The sequence below is a fragment of the Balaenoptera musculus genome, chromosome 17, assembly GCF_009873245.2.
Source record: "Balaenoptera musculus isolate JJ_BM4_2016_0621 chromosome 17, mBalMus1.pri.v3, whole genome shotgun sequence".
Lineage (NCBI taxonomy): Eukaryota > Metazoa > Chordata > Mammalia > Artiodactyla > Balaenopteridae > Balaenoptera > Balaenoptera musculus.
In genome coordinates this window covers 3,380,294-3,394,048 of record NC_045801.1, presented here as the reverse complement: position 1 = coordinate 3,394,048, position 13,755 = coordinate 3,380,294, and the positions used below count along the sequence as shown (strand labels likewise).

The window sequence follows — 13,755 nt, the reverse complement described above, 5'->3', positions numbered from 1 at the left end:
TCTATTATTTTGACACAACAGGCACGCAGGAGAGGGACGACAACCCCGGCACGGCCACACGACAGGACACAGGCAGCCATGAGGCGCATCTGGGACAGGCAGGCAGGGTCCAGGCTGGGTGGGCAACACCGCCTGGACGAGACGAGGCCTGGCCTCCGCCTGCTCTGTAACCAGGGGACGCCTTCACCACACCCTTCAGCTCATCCTTTCAGGCAACCCCCAGTTCCGTTCCTCCTCCCCAACTTGTGTATTGCTTTTTAATAAAACACCTGCCCAAGTATTATTTCAATAGATCTTCACTAACAACCTGTGAGAAAGGACTTTCTCCGCAACCTGCAGGTGATCAAACTGGGGCTCGGGTGTTTTAAGAGAGCTCTTGGGGCCCCTGGATGGACTGTGTAGGTGGTCAGAGCAGCAGGGAGATGGCAGGACATGCAGGGGCAGAAGCACCTACAGCCTCAGCTCAAACCCTCACCATCCGGAAAGTGGCCGGCATGACACTGGTTCCCACGGGAGGTGCCCGTGGACGGAGCTGTTACCCTGACGGCCGAGGCTGTTAGGCCTGTTCCCTGATGTCTTTAAAGACAAGGTGTTGCTGAAAAGGGTGGGCACATGCCAGCAAGCTCCCCAGAACCACATGTGCACAGAGCCCAAGGGCAGGCCCGGCTGCCCTGCCTCCTGGTGAACTTTGGTTTTGTTGGGATTTCCAAGTGCTTCTCGGCAGGCTACCAGCAGGTGTGATGCATTTACAGAGCACTGCTGTCGATGGAGGGAAACTGGGGTGTATTTAGCAGCCGGACATGGCGGAGGCCCTGGCTGGATTTAGCTCTGGCTGTGGGACAGGCCCTCCAGCCTCTCTGAGTGCTTTACGCTCCAGGCCCGAGTAGGACAGGGCCCCATGCAGCCCCCATCTTTCTGGGTAGTCTGGCCCTGGAGGCTGTAAATTGGATGCCTCCATCAGGCAAAGCTGCAGGGAGCCTTGAGCGGGACATGGCCCAGCCAACAGGCAAGAGGCCTCCCGTCCGTCCATGCGTCCGCATTTCTGCAGCCCCAGCCCAGGACAGGCGGTCCCCGAGCTTAGCCCCTCCCGGGCAGGCTCTCAGTGCAGCCCTGCCACGTACCAGGCACGCGGCCAAATTTTGTGCACACGGTATCAACTCAGAAGGCAGGGCCGAGCCTTGCTGTCACTGGGGAGCTGGCTCAGCAGCGCCAAGAAACTGGTCAACGAGAGACTCCAGGTCGGCCACCCAGTGCCCAGCCTAACCGGGGCTGCTCCCCCGTAACAGCCAGCGGGGCTCATTCACCCCGGGTCTCATTTCTCTCTCAAAATACAGGAATCAAGTCCCAGTCCGTTACCAGTTCTTGATTTGATCAGCTTTGTTTCTCCTCCCTGCCCAGCCCTTCTATTATTTAAGCCTCCCAACAACCCCATGAAGGGAGCATGATTACTCCATTTTACAGATGGAGAAACTGAGGGTCAGAGAGGCCATACTGCAGAGTCTAGCTTACAGGAATATTATGTCTAATGTGCACCCACTTCACACAATCTGTTTTCAATCCTAGAAGATTCTTCAGGGTGTGCAGAAAAGCCGGGCATAAATGCGGACAGACATGCTGCGAACCAAACGGGGGAAGGAATCTTTCTGGGAAATCCGAAGAAACACATGTTATCATTTCCCACTTCTTGAGGGGCTCCCCAGAAGCCACCTTCACTGAATTACTGGTTTCCATGGCTACACCATTCCTCAGCAAGGTTTCCAGGTTTGGCACGTCCCCAGTGAAAGCCGTCCCTGCTCTGGGGAGAAGGCTGATGAAACAGGGAGGCTCCCACGTGACAGCACCAGGAGCACAGGAGCCGCTCACAGACGCCACGCCCGCGCCGAACCGCACAAGTTCAACTGAACCACGAGGACGCATCTGGACGACCAGGGAGAGTTGCGACATTTCACAGGTTTGGACTCACTGCACCCCTCGCCAACAGACCTCAGACAAACCGGGTGACTCCGTCTCGGCACAAAGGCTCCCGCGAGGTCAGCACATCCACCCGACAGCGTTCCTGACAGCTCCAAAAGGAGACTGGTGTGTGTGGATGCGGATAAGAGAGAATCGTGGGCTTCCCTGGGGGCACAGTGGTAAAGAATCCCCCTGTCAATGCACGGGACACGGGTTCGAGCCCTGGTCCGGGAAGATCCCACATGCCGCGGAGCAACTAAGCCCGTGCGCCACAGCTACTGAGCCTGCGCTCTAGAGCCCGCGAGCCACAACTACTGAGCCCACGTGCTACAACTACTGAAGCCCGCGTGCCTAGAGCCCGTGCTCTGCAACAAAGAGAAGCCACCACAATGAGAAGCCCGCTCACCACAACAAAGAGTAGCCCCCGCTCACCGCAACTTGAGAAAGCGCACGCACAGCAACGAAGACCCAACGCAGCCAAAAATAAATAAATTAAATAAATAAATAAACAGAAAATCGTGCCACAGCTGCCATCAACAGCAGACGGAGAGGGGGAGGCCACAAGGCCAACTGCAGAGGCAAAGATAACGATGCTGAGGGGCCTGACCCGGGAGGAGGAACACCTGAGACGGCAGGGAAGTGACATCCGGGGCCTGGGAGGAAGTCCCTTTCCCAGCTTCTCCTCCATGGCTCCCTGCCAACAATCCACCCCAACAGCATCTATGCTTGCGGAACCTCTATGCCTTCGCTCCCGCCGGTGGGACTCTTCTTCCACATCCCAGGGCCCTTGGCCAACACTACAGCCCTGACGCACAGCCTCCAAGCTTCTGTATCTGAGTGACGGAGACTCCCAGCTACGCCACCTTCCTCTTCCCCGCAGGGCCCTCAGTGGAGAAGACTCTCCCCCGAAACCCAGCTCCTTAGCACTTCAACCCACGGACGCGACCTCTGTCAGCCCAGGTTGGCGCGTTCCCTCCGCCACGGCCTCACGGCAGACGGCGTCCAGGTCCTTCCACCGTCATCTCGTTTTCGTCAAGCGCAGCCCCGATGGCTCACAATTTGTTGTCCCGCTGCCTCACAGCCAGTTTGGCCAAGCTCTTCTGACGGGTCTAATCAGTCAGTGACCCTGTTAGACGCCAAGAATGTAAGCAGTGCCCCAAAAGGCTGGGCCCGAACACACGCCTACTGACGTCATTTCTGGCGACTTTGCTGCCTGCTCCCCAGTCACAGCTGCTGAGACCTCTCGACCCCTCGCTCTACACACGCTCCCTGGGCAGGCGCGTCCCAGCCAAGCTCTCCAGGTGCCGGCGAGTCGCTGATGACCGAGAGCCCGGCCCCGACTCCCCTCGCGCTCGGAGGAGGCAGCTCGTCTCCGCCCCGGCTCCGGCCCAAGGCACCTGGGCACCAACACTCACTCGTTACTTGTGTGTTTATTCCGGCTGCCTTGGTGCTCATAACCCAACAAGTGGAACGAGTCGCCTAAGGATTAAGGAAAGTTTACGGGATAAACATCTGCACTGAGAATAATGATGCGATAGATACATTTTTTAAATGAACAAGAAAAAAGCAGGCGACGTTCTACTTTCATCAGTACAGTCCTAGATTCAACCCACAAATTCCCGAAACTTCAGGAAATTAAGAGTCCACCACCACACGAGGCACTCAAGCTTCAGTGTAACTGCTTCCCGAACCTCACACAGAAGGAGAAATACTGAGAAACCAGCTTTCCACAAACACAGATCTGTTATCAAATACGCTTCCTTGCCTTTCTGAAAAATACTCAGAACTCTGCCTCCGAAAGGCTCGGAAGAAACCCAGAGCGCCAAGCCCCTTGGCGGGCTGCCCCGTGGGGGCCGACTCACCTTCACGTGACCCAGGTCCCCAGGCCGGCTGCCCTCAGCTGGGTTCACGGGCTTGCTCTCCACCCGGGGCCTCACGACCTGGCGGAAGGGGCTGCACAGCGGAAAGCCACTCACACTGATGCTGTCTGAAAGACGAGAATAAAATTGTAAGTGAGAAGTTAACCGGATTTTTTTTTTTTAATGTAGGAGATTTTATGCAAAAACCACTAGTATCTGGAGTAATGCTCCCGTTTGTGCTCACTACTCTAGCTCGTGTTAACTACAACCGCCCGGTGAATCTCCCGCGAACGCAGAGTCACACCTACCACAGAGCAAAGTTGAGGACGTACCATCTCTGAAAGACACCAGGTGCCTACCATCTGTCAGGAGGCACAGCCGCAGCACCACGCCACCTGCACCAGCCCCCAGCTTCCTGTGCTCAGACAGCGCCAAGCCGCCTTTACCTTCCAGCCTTTGCACGAGCTGCGCCCTCAGCCTCCGTTCACGCGGTGGCTTCACCGTGCCACTTGAGCTTCGTCTAAAAGCCCATTCCTCTTCCAATTTCAGGAGGCCACTACTGTGTCACAGGACATGTAAACCTCTGTAGAGTACTCACTGCCACCTATTCTTTTTCTTACTTGGTGATCTTACCTGTCAGTCTAATCCAGGACTCCTCCTTAAGTCCTTTATATCACACCCCACATCCAATCCAAAAGGAACTCTTGTTAGCTCTCAGAGTATTTCCAGAAATGGCTTTCAAGGCCACCAGCCTGGTCTGGTTGCCATCAGCCCCTCCAGGACTAAGAACAAGGCTTCCTGGCTGCCCCCCCCCCATGCCGCTCTGGCTCGTTTCCATCCACAGAAATGTAAATCAGGTCACGCCCCTCCCAGGAGGCCTCCTGTTACTCAAGGGCCCTTTGCACAGCACAATGGCTGCATGAGGTTGAAGAAAAATGCATTTTCAGACCGTAAAAACTGCTGACAACAGTGTAAGAAAGTATCTTCTGCACCCCAAAAGAAACTGACTCAATTATCAACTAGAACCACTTCTAAATTAGATGGAGGTGCCCACCAATTATGAAGAAACATTTGTTAGGAACATCGCCATGAAAAGTTAATTTTATTTATTTGTTTGTTTGTTTATTTCTTTATTTATTTATTTTTGGCTGCGTTGGGTCTTCGTTGCTGCACGTGGGCTTTCTCTAGTTGCGTCGAGTGGGGGCTAGTCTTCATTGCGGTGCGCAGGCTTCTCATTGCGGTGGCTTCTCTTGTTGCAGAGCACGGGTTCTAGGCGTACGGGCTTCAGTAGTTGTGGCACGCGGGCTCTAGAGCACAGGCTCAGTAGTTGTGGTGCACGGGCTTAGTTGCTCTGCGGCATGTGGGGTCTTCCCGGACCAGGGCTCGAACCCGTTATCTCCTGCATTGGCAGGCAGATTCTTATCTACTGCACCACCAGGGAAGTCTCAAAAGTTAATTTTTAAATGACTTGCATTAAGCAGAGAAAATGCAAACCCAAAATACAATTCCAGATGGTGGCTAGAGGACAGTTTATGCATCCTTCAGAATCCCAAGAGAAAGTCAACCAAGCAGCAGAGCGCAACACCAAAACTCAGTTACAAGTAAACCAGGTGCCAACGCATCATCCAACAGGCAAGCAGGTGAGTACAAACCCCCAACAGCCCACGAGCAGCTCACACTGAATAGTTACCGAATGCACTTCAGGAGCTCCTACTTCTCATAACAGCAGGTAGACAATTCAGACCAACCCAGCCGCTGAGAACAACTCGAGAACGCAGACAAGGTACTGGAGGGCTAACAGGGCAGGGAAGAACTCCAGGACCACGATCTGGCAGAAGAAGGAAATACAGGGACACAGGCCTGGCATTAAACTTCCCCAGAGGTGCCTGTAGCTCCCTGAAGAACTGACCAAGAGGCTGAGAACCTGAGCAGAGCCTTTCACACTCAGGTGGGAAAACAGTGACATTCTGTGTCCCCTAAAGAGTGGATGGTAAGCCCTAGAGGCTTTGGGTGGGACCCGAAAGGACGACACACTAAGTGAAGGATAGACTGGAAATAAAGCGGCCGCCCAGGGACCAGCACCCAACTGTGAATCAGGTCAGTACCTGCAACCAGATTCAGGCAGTTCTCCTGCCAAAACACATTCCCTGTCGCCCCTACTCTGTCCTGTGTCTTCTCACCTTTGTGCACCTCTGACAACCACCTTTGTGGATACTAATATCCCCAATTCTTCACCATGCAGCCGCCCTGCCTGGAAATACTCCTTCCTCCGAGTCCAGGCACCTCGTCTACACTGAGACCCGCGCTCACTACAGCTGGCCCCGTATCCAGGAAGACAGGCTGCGAGGCAGGGCCATGGTGGGGACTCAGACGGGTCAGGGCACATAAAGTGTTTGTCACAAGACCTGGTACCTGGCAAACATTCGGCAAAAACAGCTATTGTTATTATAGCAACCTATATGCATGTCCCAGATTCCTTACATGACTATAAACTCATTGAGGGCAGAATTCTTATCAATATCCTTCTCATACACCCCCCCCACAGCAGCTGGCACAGGCTCTAGCAAATCATAAACCCACAGTAAACGTTAAGTAAATGAATAAATCACAGGGTCAAATTTGGTAGTTTACACACCATGGTCAACGAAAACTCCATCATACCAAAGTCACATTCAATAATCAACTCAATTCATGGTTAACTAAAATTTCATCATGTGTCCTGTGCAAAGACCCATTTGCGAAAGTCAGTCCAAAGCTGTGAGATTTGAATGGGTTTTTCTCTCCCTTCTCTCATTCTCCCAGCATCATGGGCATAATCTGTAAAACCTCTCCACTACACCACAGTACCTGCTGTGAGGGAACTAGTATTATGAACACAGACATTTGCAAAACACAAACTCCACACTCTTCAGCTAGAAACTAGGTCACGTGGAGCCTGTAAGTGAGCCCCAAGGTCACCCCTGCTGAGTTAAGGCAGGTGCCCAACGGATTTTAAATGCCATCTCTCGTTCCCCCACGCACAGCCTGGAGTACAGCGTACTTCACTCTTCCCTAGAGAAAGTTTCCGTCATTAGCATATTACGCAAATGCTGCTAGCTCCCAAAGGCCTGAGGTCCTTTTCTGCCTTGGAAATACTGATCCTGTTTCACACTTGTAACAGTGCTCCAGGCCTCCTTTCTGCAGGGGTCCAGAGGCTCGGGGCTGTAGTGGGAAATGTCCTGAGCAGCGGTTGGTCTGTCCTCCTTCCTTGCGGAACAGCTCCTTCCTTCTCCACCCCAGGTTGTTCTGGTGGGATCAGGGGTGGCTCTAATCCAGCCGTGGTGAGAGATGGAAATGTCCCATCAACAGTGGTTGATCCACAGGACGAACATGAGACCCCAGAAGGGTCTCGCGGAGTCTTTCTGAGATTTGGTCTACGAAGGGCGGGGCGAGTGGGGTGGATCTTCCTTTGAATCATATGTTCTAAAGATACAGGTTTGGGCCTTCCTGCAGCCATCCTTCCCACCACACTGCAAGAGTGAGTGAGTCACACAACCCTGTGACTTCAGTTTTCTTGACTCTAAAATGGGGACCAGCTCAAGGGAATCAGTGAAAAGTACAAATCTGCAATGTCTTGGAACTGGGGGGGATCTAGGATGTGGGCACTTAGCCAAAAAGGCTAAAAATTACATCTGAAATTTGCCTCCTTTTCTGACAACGACTTCAAAGCCTCAAAGAAACCTCAGAAACCTGCAATCTTCAAGCTCAGGAAAAAAAAAATATACTAAAACAGCTACTCTCCGGCTTCTTTATAGATTAAAGAATTCTGCCCCCTAATCCAATTGAGAATGGAAAAGACAAGCTATGTATAAATTATACATGGGGACAGAAGATCAGCAGCTCTGTCCCCATGGGAGACAGAGGGATGGGAGGGAGAAGCCGGCCTTGGGAAGGCCGGAAGAGGAGCATGCAGCCACACAGGGACAGGGCTGGAGAGGAGGAGGCCGCCGCACAGGGTGGCGAGAGGCTGGACGGAGCCAATGGAGCGAGCAGGGAAGGGGCCGCTCCCAGCTGGGCGGGTGGAGGACAGCAAATTCTGTTCAACCATTTCGGCCAATTTTCCTGCCAACACAGGCTGCCGCAAATAGAACAGAGAACAGATTGGGATGACAAGGAATAGGAAGACAAGACCAAAAAAGTTACAGACAGACGAAGGCAGCCTCGTAGGAAGACCGCAGAGTTGAGTGGATTTATGAGGACAGAGGGTATTTAAGAATGGGATGAGCCTGGTAAATCATCATGAATCAAAGTGAGCTTTTAGAGAGAATTTCACAGTCGCTGTTTATAGTGCTCAATTTTTCTATTAAGAGCATCTCTGTGGGCAATTCAGAAATACAATTTTATATGCTAAAATAGTACTTGTCTCTCGAAGTCAGCTTTATCACAGCCACGGTGACAACTGGTAGAAATGACAGCTGAAAGTGGGATGTGTGTGGTGGGGAAGAAAAAGCACAGTCGCAATAAAAATACTGCAACTAAGAAGGGCTGGAGGCTGAGTGTTTACTGCGTGCTCAGCATAGCACTGGGCACTTAGGACATGTCATATAACTGCTCCTCACACCCTGCCAGGTGGGCATGGTTTTATCAGTTCTATAGACGAGGAAGCTGAGATCCCGAGAAGGTAAGTAACTTAGTAGTTCATCAGAGGCACAGCCAGAACTAGAAGTCAGGACTGTCGGATGTGTGATGACCCAGCAAAACCGGCACAAACAACATGCTTCAGCCCTAACGTGAGCTTACGAAACCTCCCCAGCCAGGCTGCTCTGCGGTGCACCATCCCACGAAACCTACCACGAGGCCCCTCACAATGGCTTAGCAACCGTCTCCGGTGAGGCGGCCACTCCAGAAATGTGTCCATTTTTGTGCACTTTCAAAAGAGACACAAATGCTGAAGGCTGAATACACACTTTTCTCACTGGTGACAGGTATATGAAATAAACTAAACTGGAATAAAATACATTTACAAAGGCCAAAGGAGACAACCATCGCCCCGTGGGAGTTTGTCAGGGTATGCTGTTCCAGGTAGAATATATTTTGAAGATGCTTTTCCAATTATTCATGAAGTCCGTGGGTGCCAAAGAGCCCATCTGGTTATCATAACATATCCTCAAGAAAACCAAAGAAGTAGAAGCATTTGGCTCAGAAATTAGACAATACTCATCCTCAATTTCCATAGAGAAAGTGGTGTGTTTATTCATTCAGAAACTTTGGGATATGCTTAGGAAGAAAAAATAATTCATGTAGAAACAGTGGCCTTCATATACCATTCAAACGGAAACAGCCCTCCCTCCATCCCCCTGGCCTTCCCTCCTGCTAAAGTCGGGGGAGCAGCGCCCCTCCTGCGGGGCCCAATCGGTCCCTCACTGCTCTCGCCCCACGAACGGCCTCCCGGGATGTCTGCAGCCTCTTCCTCCTCCGCGCATTCTCATTCCAGGCACCCTCACCCAGTACCAGGGCTTCTCATTTTAACATCGTTACAGAGACACAATTAGCATATCATAACCTGCAGATGTTTCAACTGTACAACTGGAGGAGTTCTGACATTCCTAAAACAAGCAACACAATTGAGACGGTGAACATATCCACCTACTGCCAGGTTCCCCGTGCATCCTCGCACATCCTCACTGCCACCCTCCTGGCCAGATACCCACTGCTGGCACCAGACATGAGGGTGCGTTTCCCAGAAGTTAACACATTATACATTATACATATTGTACGTTAATCTACTCTTCTCTGTCAGGCTTCTTTCACTCAGCATACTTATCTCGGAATCATCCTGAGTTATTGTGCATATCAATAGTTCACTCCTTTCTGTCGTTCAATAGTATTCCAGTGAGTGGATATAACACAATTTGTTTTTCCACTCACCTACTGATGAACACTTAGGTTGTTTCTGGTTATTACAAATAAAGCTACTCTGAACATCTGTGTACAAGTCATTGTATGGACATATGCTGTCAGTTCTCCTGGTTCAATATCCAGGAATAAGTTGGCTGGGTCATACGCTAAGTGTATATTTGGTTTTCCAAGAAAGTTATTAATGAGCTGTTAATATGCTTGCAAACAAGAAAAAGGAATTCAAAGGAATAAATAAGGAAGAGGAGCCTATCAAAAACTGAGCAGGCAAATTAAGAACAAATATCACCTCTTTTGGGGTTTTTTGGTTGTCTTTTGTTTTGTTTGGCAGCATCACATGGCTTGGGGGATCTTAGTTCCCCGACCAGGGACCGAACCTGGGCCACGGCAGTGAAAGAGCCGAGTGCTAACCACTGGACCGCCAGGGAACTCCCAAAATATCACCTCTTGAAGTGAAAAACAAATTGGATAATTTAAACACTCTTTAAAGAGCCAAACAGAAAATTAGGCAAAAAGAAAAAGTTAGTGAATTGGAAAAAAGAGGAGTGGAAATTATCTAGAATGTGGCACATGGAGAAAGATGAGGAATGTGAAAGAACATGAGAGGCCATGGAAGAGTGAGAGGCTGCACAGGTGAACAGGAGTTAGGGAAGCAGGTGAGAGTAAACTGGGGAAACTTGGTATCTGAAGAGAGACAGACTGAACATTTTTCATAATGGAAGAATGTGAATCCTCAAATTCAAAAAGCACAAAAAAGCTCAACGGACCAATAAAAAGAAACGCAAACCTAGAAATGACACAGTAAACCTGCAGAATATCGAAAAATAAGAAAAAGATCTTTTTGAAAACATACAGGGGATTGATATATATACACTAATATGTGTAAAATAGATAACTAATAAGAACCTGCTGTATAAAAAATAAATACAATTCTAAAAAAAAAAACATACAGGGACATGTCCACACAAAAACGTGTACACAGATGCTCATAATAGCATTAATCATAGCAGCCAGAATGGAAACAATTCAAAGATCCATCAACTGACGAACCGATAAATAAAAAACAGTCTGTCCATACGACAGAATATTATTACTCATCCTCAAAAAGGAATGAGGAGGGAGGGAGACGCAAGAGGGAAGAGATATGGGGACATATGTATACGTATAACTGATTCACGTTGTTATAAAGCAGAAACTAACACACCATTGTAAAGCGATTATACTCCAATAAAGATGTTAAAAAATAATAATAATTACAAAAAAAAAAAAAAAAAGGAATGAGGGGCTGACACAGGCTGCAACGTCGACGACCCCTGAAACCTCATGCTAAGCAGCAGCCGCCAGACACAAAAGGCCACAGACTGTATGATTCCATTTATACGAAATGCTCAGAATCGGTAAACCCATAGAGACAGAAAGTAGGTTTCCAGTTACCAGGGGAGGGGAGCATGGTGAATGGCTCCTAATGGGTTTGGGGTTTCTTTTGGGGATGATAAAAATGTTTTGATTTTGGTTGACTGCACAACTCTGAATATACTAAAAGTTACTAAATTGTACACTTTAAATGGGTGAATTTACGGTATGTGAATTGTATCAATTTTTTTTTTTAATTAAAGGATATAAACACTTAGGGGGGGAAAAAAAAAGAAAAATGGAGATTGTATCCAAAGGAACAATAATTACACCAACAGCTAACTTCAACAGCAATGGAAGCCATTAGACAGTATGAATTCATCTTCAAAGTATTTAAGAAAATTTAACTGCTAATCTAGAATTATGTACACAGCAGAACTTCCTATTCTTAGAAATAACTGCTGACGTAAAGACATTTCAGAACAAAAGCTGAGCAAACTTACCACCAACACATCCTCACTAAAGGAACTCAACAAGAAAAGGAAGCCTCATACACTGTTGGTGGGAGTGTAAATTGGTGCAATCACTATGGAAAACAGTACAAGGTTCCTCAAAAACCTAAAAATATAGCTACCATATGATCCAGCAATTCCACTCTCCTGGGTATATATCCAGAAGACAAGAAAACACTAATTCAAAAAGATACATGCACCCCGATGTTCTTAAGCAGTGCTACTCACAACAGCCAAGACATGGAAGTAACCCAAGTGCCCATCAACAGACAAATGGATAAAGAAGATGTGGTGCATATACACAATGGAATATTAGTCAGTCATAAAGAAGAATGAAATTCTGCCATGAAGCCTATGCTATGAATAAGGCAGCATCACACAGACAAAGTGTTTTGAAGTTGCAGCCCTAAAATCTGAGAGTAGGATCTCCTCTGGTGTCCCAGGTAAGAGAAGAAACAAAGGTCTAGTTCCACAATGCTGTGCGTACAAGGCACACTTTCTCACAGTAACGTCCAGCTGTCACCTCCAAGGCTAAGTGTGAAATCCATACTTCTTCACAGCAGACAAGGTGTACAACGTGCTACAGGAGCCAGTTTCCAATGAGATCTTGTTTGGGAGCCTGTTGCTGATGATCACCTTTGCTGAAAAGTGATACCACTTGAGTCACTGGCCACACAGGAAGCCAACTATGGTGGACTTTTAAACCATCTGACAGTCCTCTTAGCTTCAGGACATTACTGAGTTTCTCCCCCTCTAAAGATGGTTAAGAAAAAAAGAAGCAGGAAGAGATATGGGAACATATGTATATGTATAACTGATTCACTTTGTTATAAAGCAGAAACTAACACACCATTGTAAAGCAATTATACGCCAATAAAGATGTTAAAAAAAAAGAAAAGAAAAAGAAAAAAAGAAGCAAGTGAAACCGAAGCAGGTGACACTTGGCCGAAGGATCTCAGGGAACCCTAGCGACAGAGCCCTGAAATGGGAGCCCAAAAGTGGCACCTTCTTTTCTTTGGAAATCTTCAAAGGAAGTGAAGGATTAAGATACTTGAGGACAAACTGTAGAGCATAGGGAACTATAATCAATATCCTGTGATAAACCATGATAAAGAACATGAAAAAGAATATATATATGTATATGTATGTATAACTGAATCACCTTGCTGTACAGCAGAAATTAACAACATTGTAAGTCAACTATACTTAAATAAAAAATTTTTTAACAAAAGAGACGTGAGGACATGTGTTCAAATCCCAGATGTGCTCCCTTTGCCTGTCCAGAACTGATTTGCTTAAAGGAGCACTGGACCTGGAGACAAAAGCCCTGGCCCTGCCCCCCGTCCGCCCCCAGCCTTGGGAAAGACTGATCACTGGTCAACAGGAAAGGTCCCAGCGGCGCTGATAAATGCTGCTCTCACGTTTCCACTCTGGATCTTACACATCTTTTATATCTTGTTTACATGTAGTATTCCATCTCTACTTAAAGAGAAACACAAATAAATGAACATCAACTCTCCAAAGAAAGCCACAGAAATAGCTCAATTAGCATATGTTATTTTAGGATAAACTCAGGAAAACAAAACCAGAGTACTGCCAATTTGAAACTGGAAATAGGATGCCTTTTCCACAAGATAACAAAGGGAGAGCGATGGTCCCAGGCCAAGTAATGACACATGCTTGTTCTTTTAGAAACAAGAAATTCAAAGTACAGTCTGAATGTCTGAACCCTCTTCACAGCTGTGCTCAAGCAATGCACATCCCTAAAAGACTGGGAAAGTCATTATTTCTTCATTAAAGCGTCAGCCAAATCACAGAAATCACAGAGCTGACAGTTTTAAGTCAGAACACTAATTTTAGGAATTATCTAAAGAAAAAGTTCACGCCAGCATCATCCCCCAAAACCTTTCCTCCCCAACAAATTCGTTGTTGATACTTATGGGGCAAACTCTCTTAAGGAATAACTGTCAGAATCTCAATCTCTCTCTCTCAATCTCTCTCTCTCTCTCAATCTCTCTCTCTCTCTCTCTCAATCTCTCTCTCTCTCAACCTCTCTCTCTCTCTCTCTATCTCTCTCTCAATCTCTCTCAATCTCTATCTCTCTCTCTCTCTATCTCTCTCAATCTCTCTCTCTCAATCTCTCTCTCTCAATCTCTCTCTCTCTCTCTCTCTCTCTCTCTCTC

General features: G+C 48.1%; 1 protein-coding gene across 7 annotated transcripts in view; it reads right to left on the bottom strand.

The window, feature by feature from the left end:
• Positions 1-13,755, bottom strand: part of TRAPPC9 (trafficking protein particle complex 9) — a 549,215-nt gene that overhangs the window by 329,638 nt on the left and 205,822 nt on the right. For all 7 annotated transcript variants that reach the window (XM_036830233.1, XM_036830236.1, XM_036830234.1 and 4 more), the window contains one exon: positions 3,816-3,940. In XM_036830233.1, coding sequence (XP_036686128.1) covers positions 3,816-3,940 — 125 coding nt within the window. The remainder of the gene's footprint in view (positions 1-3,815; positions 3,941-13,755) is intronic.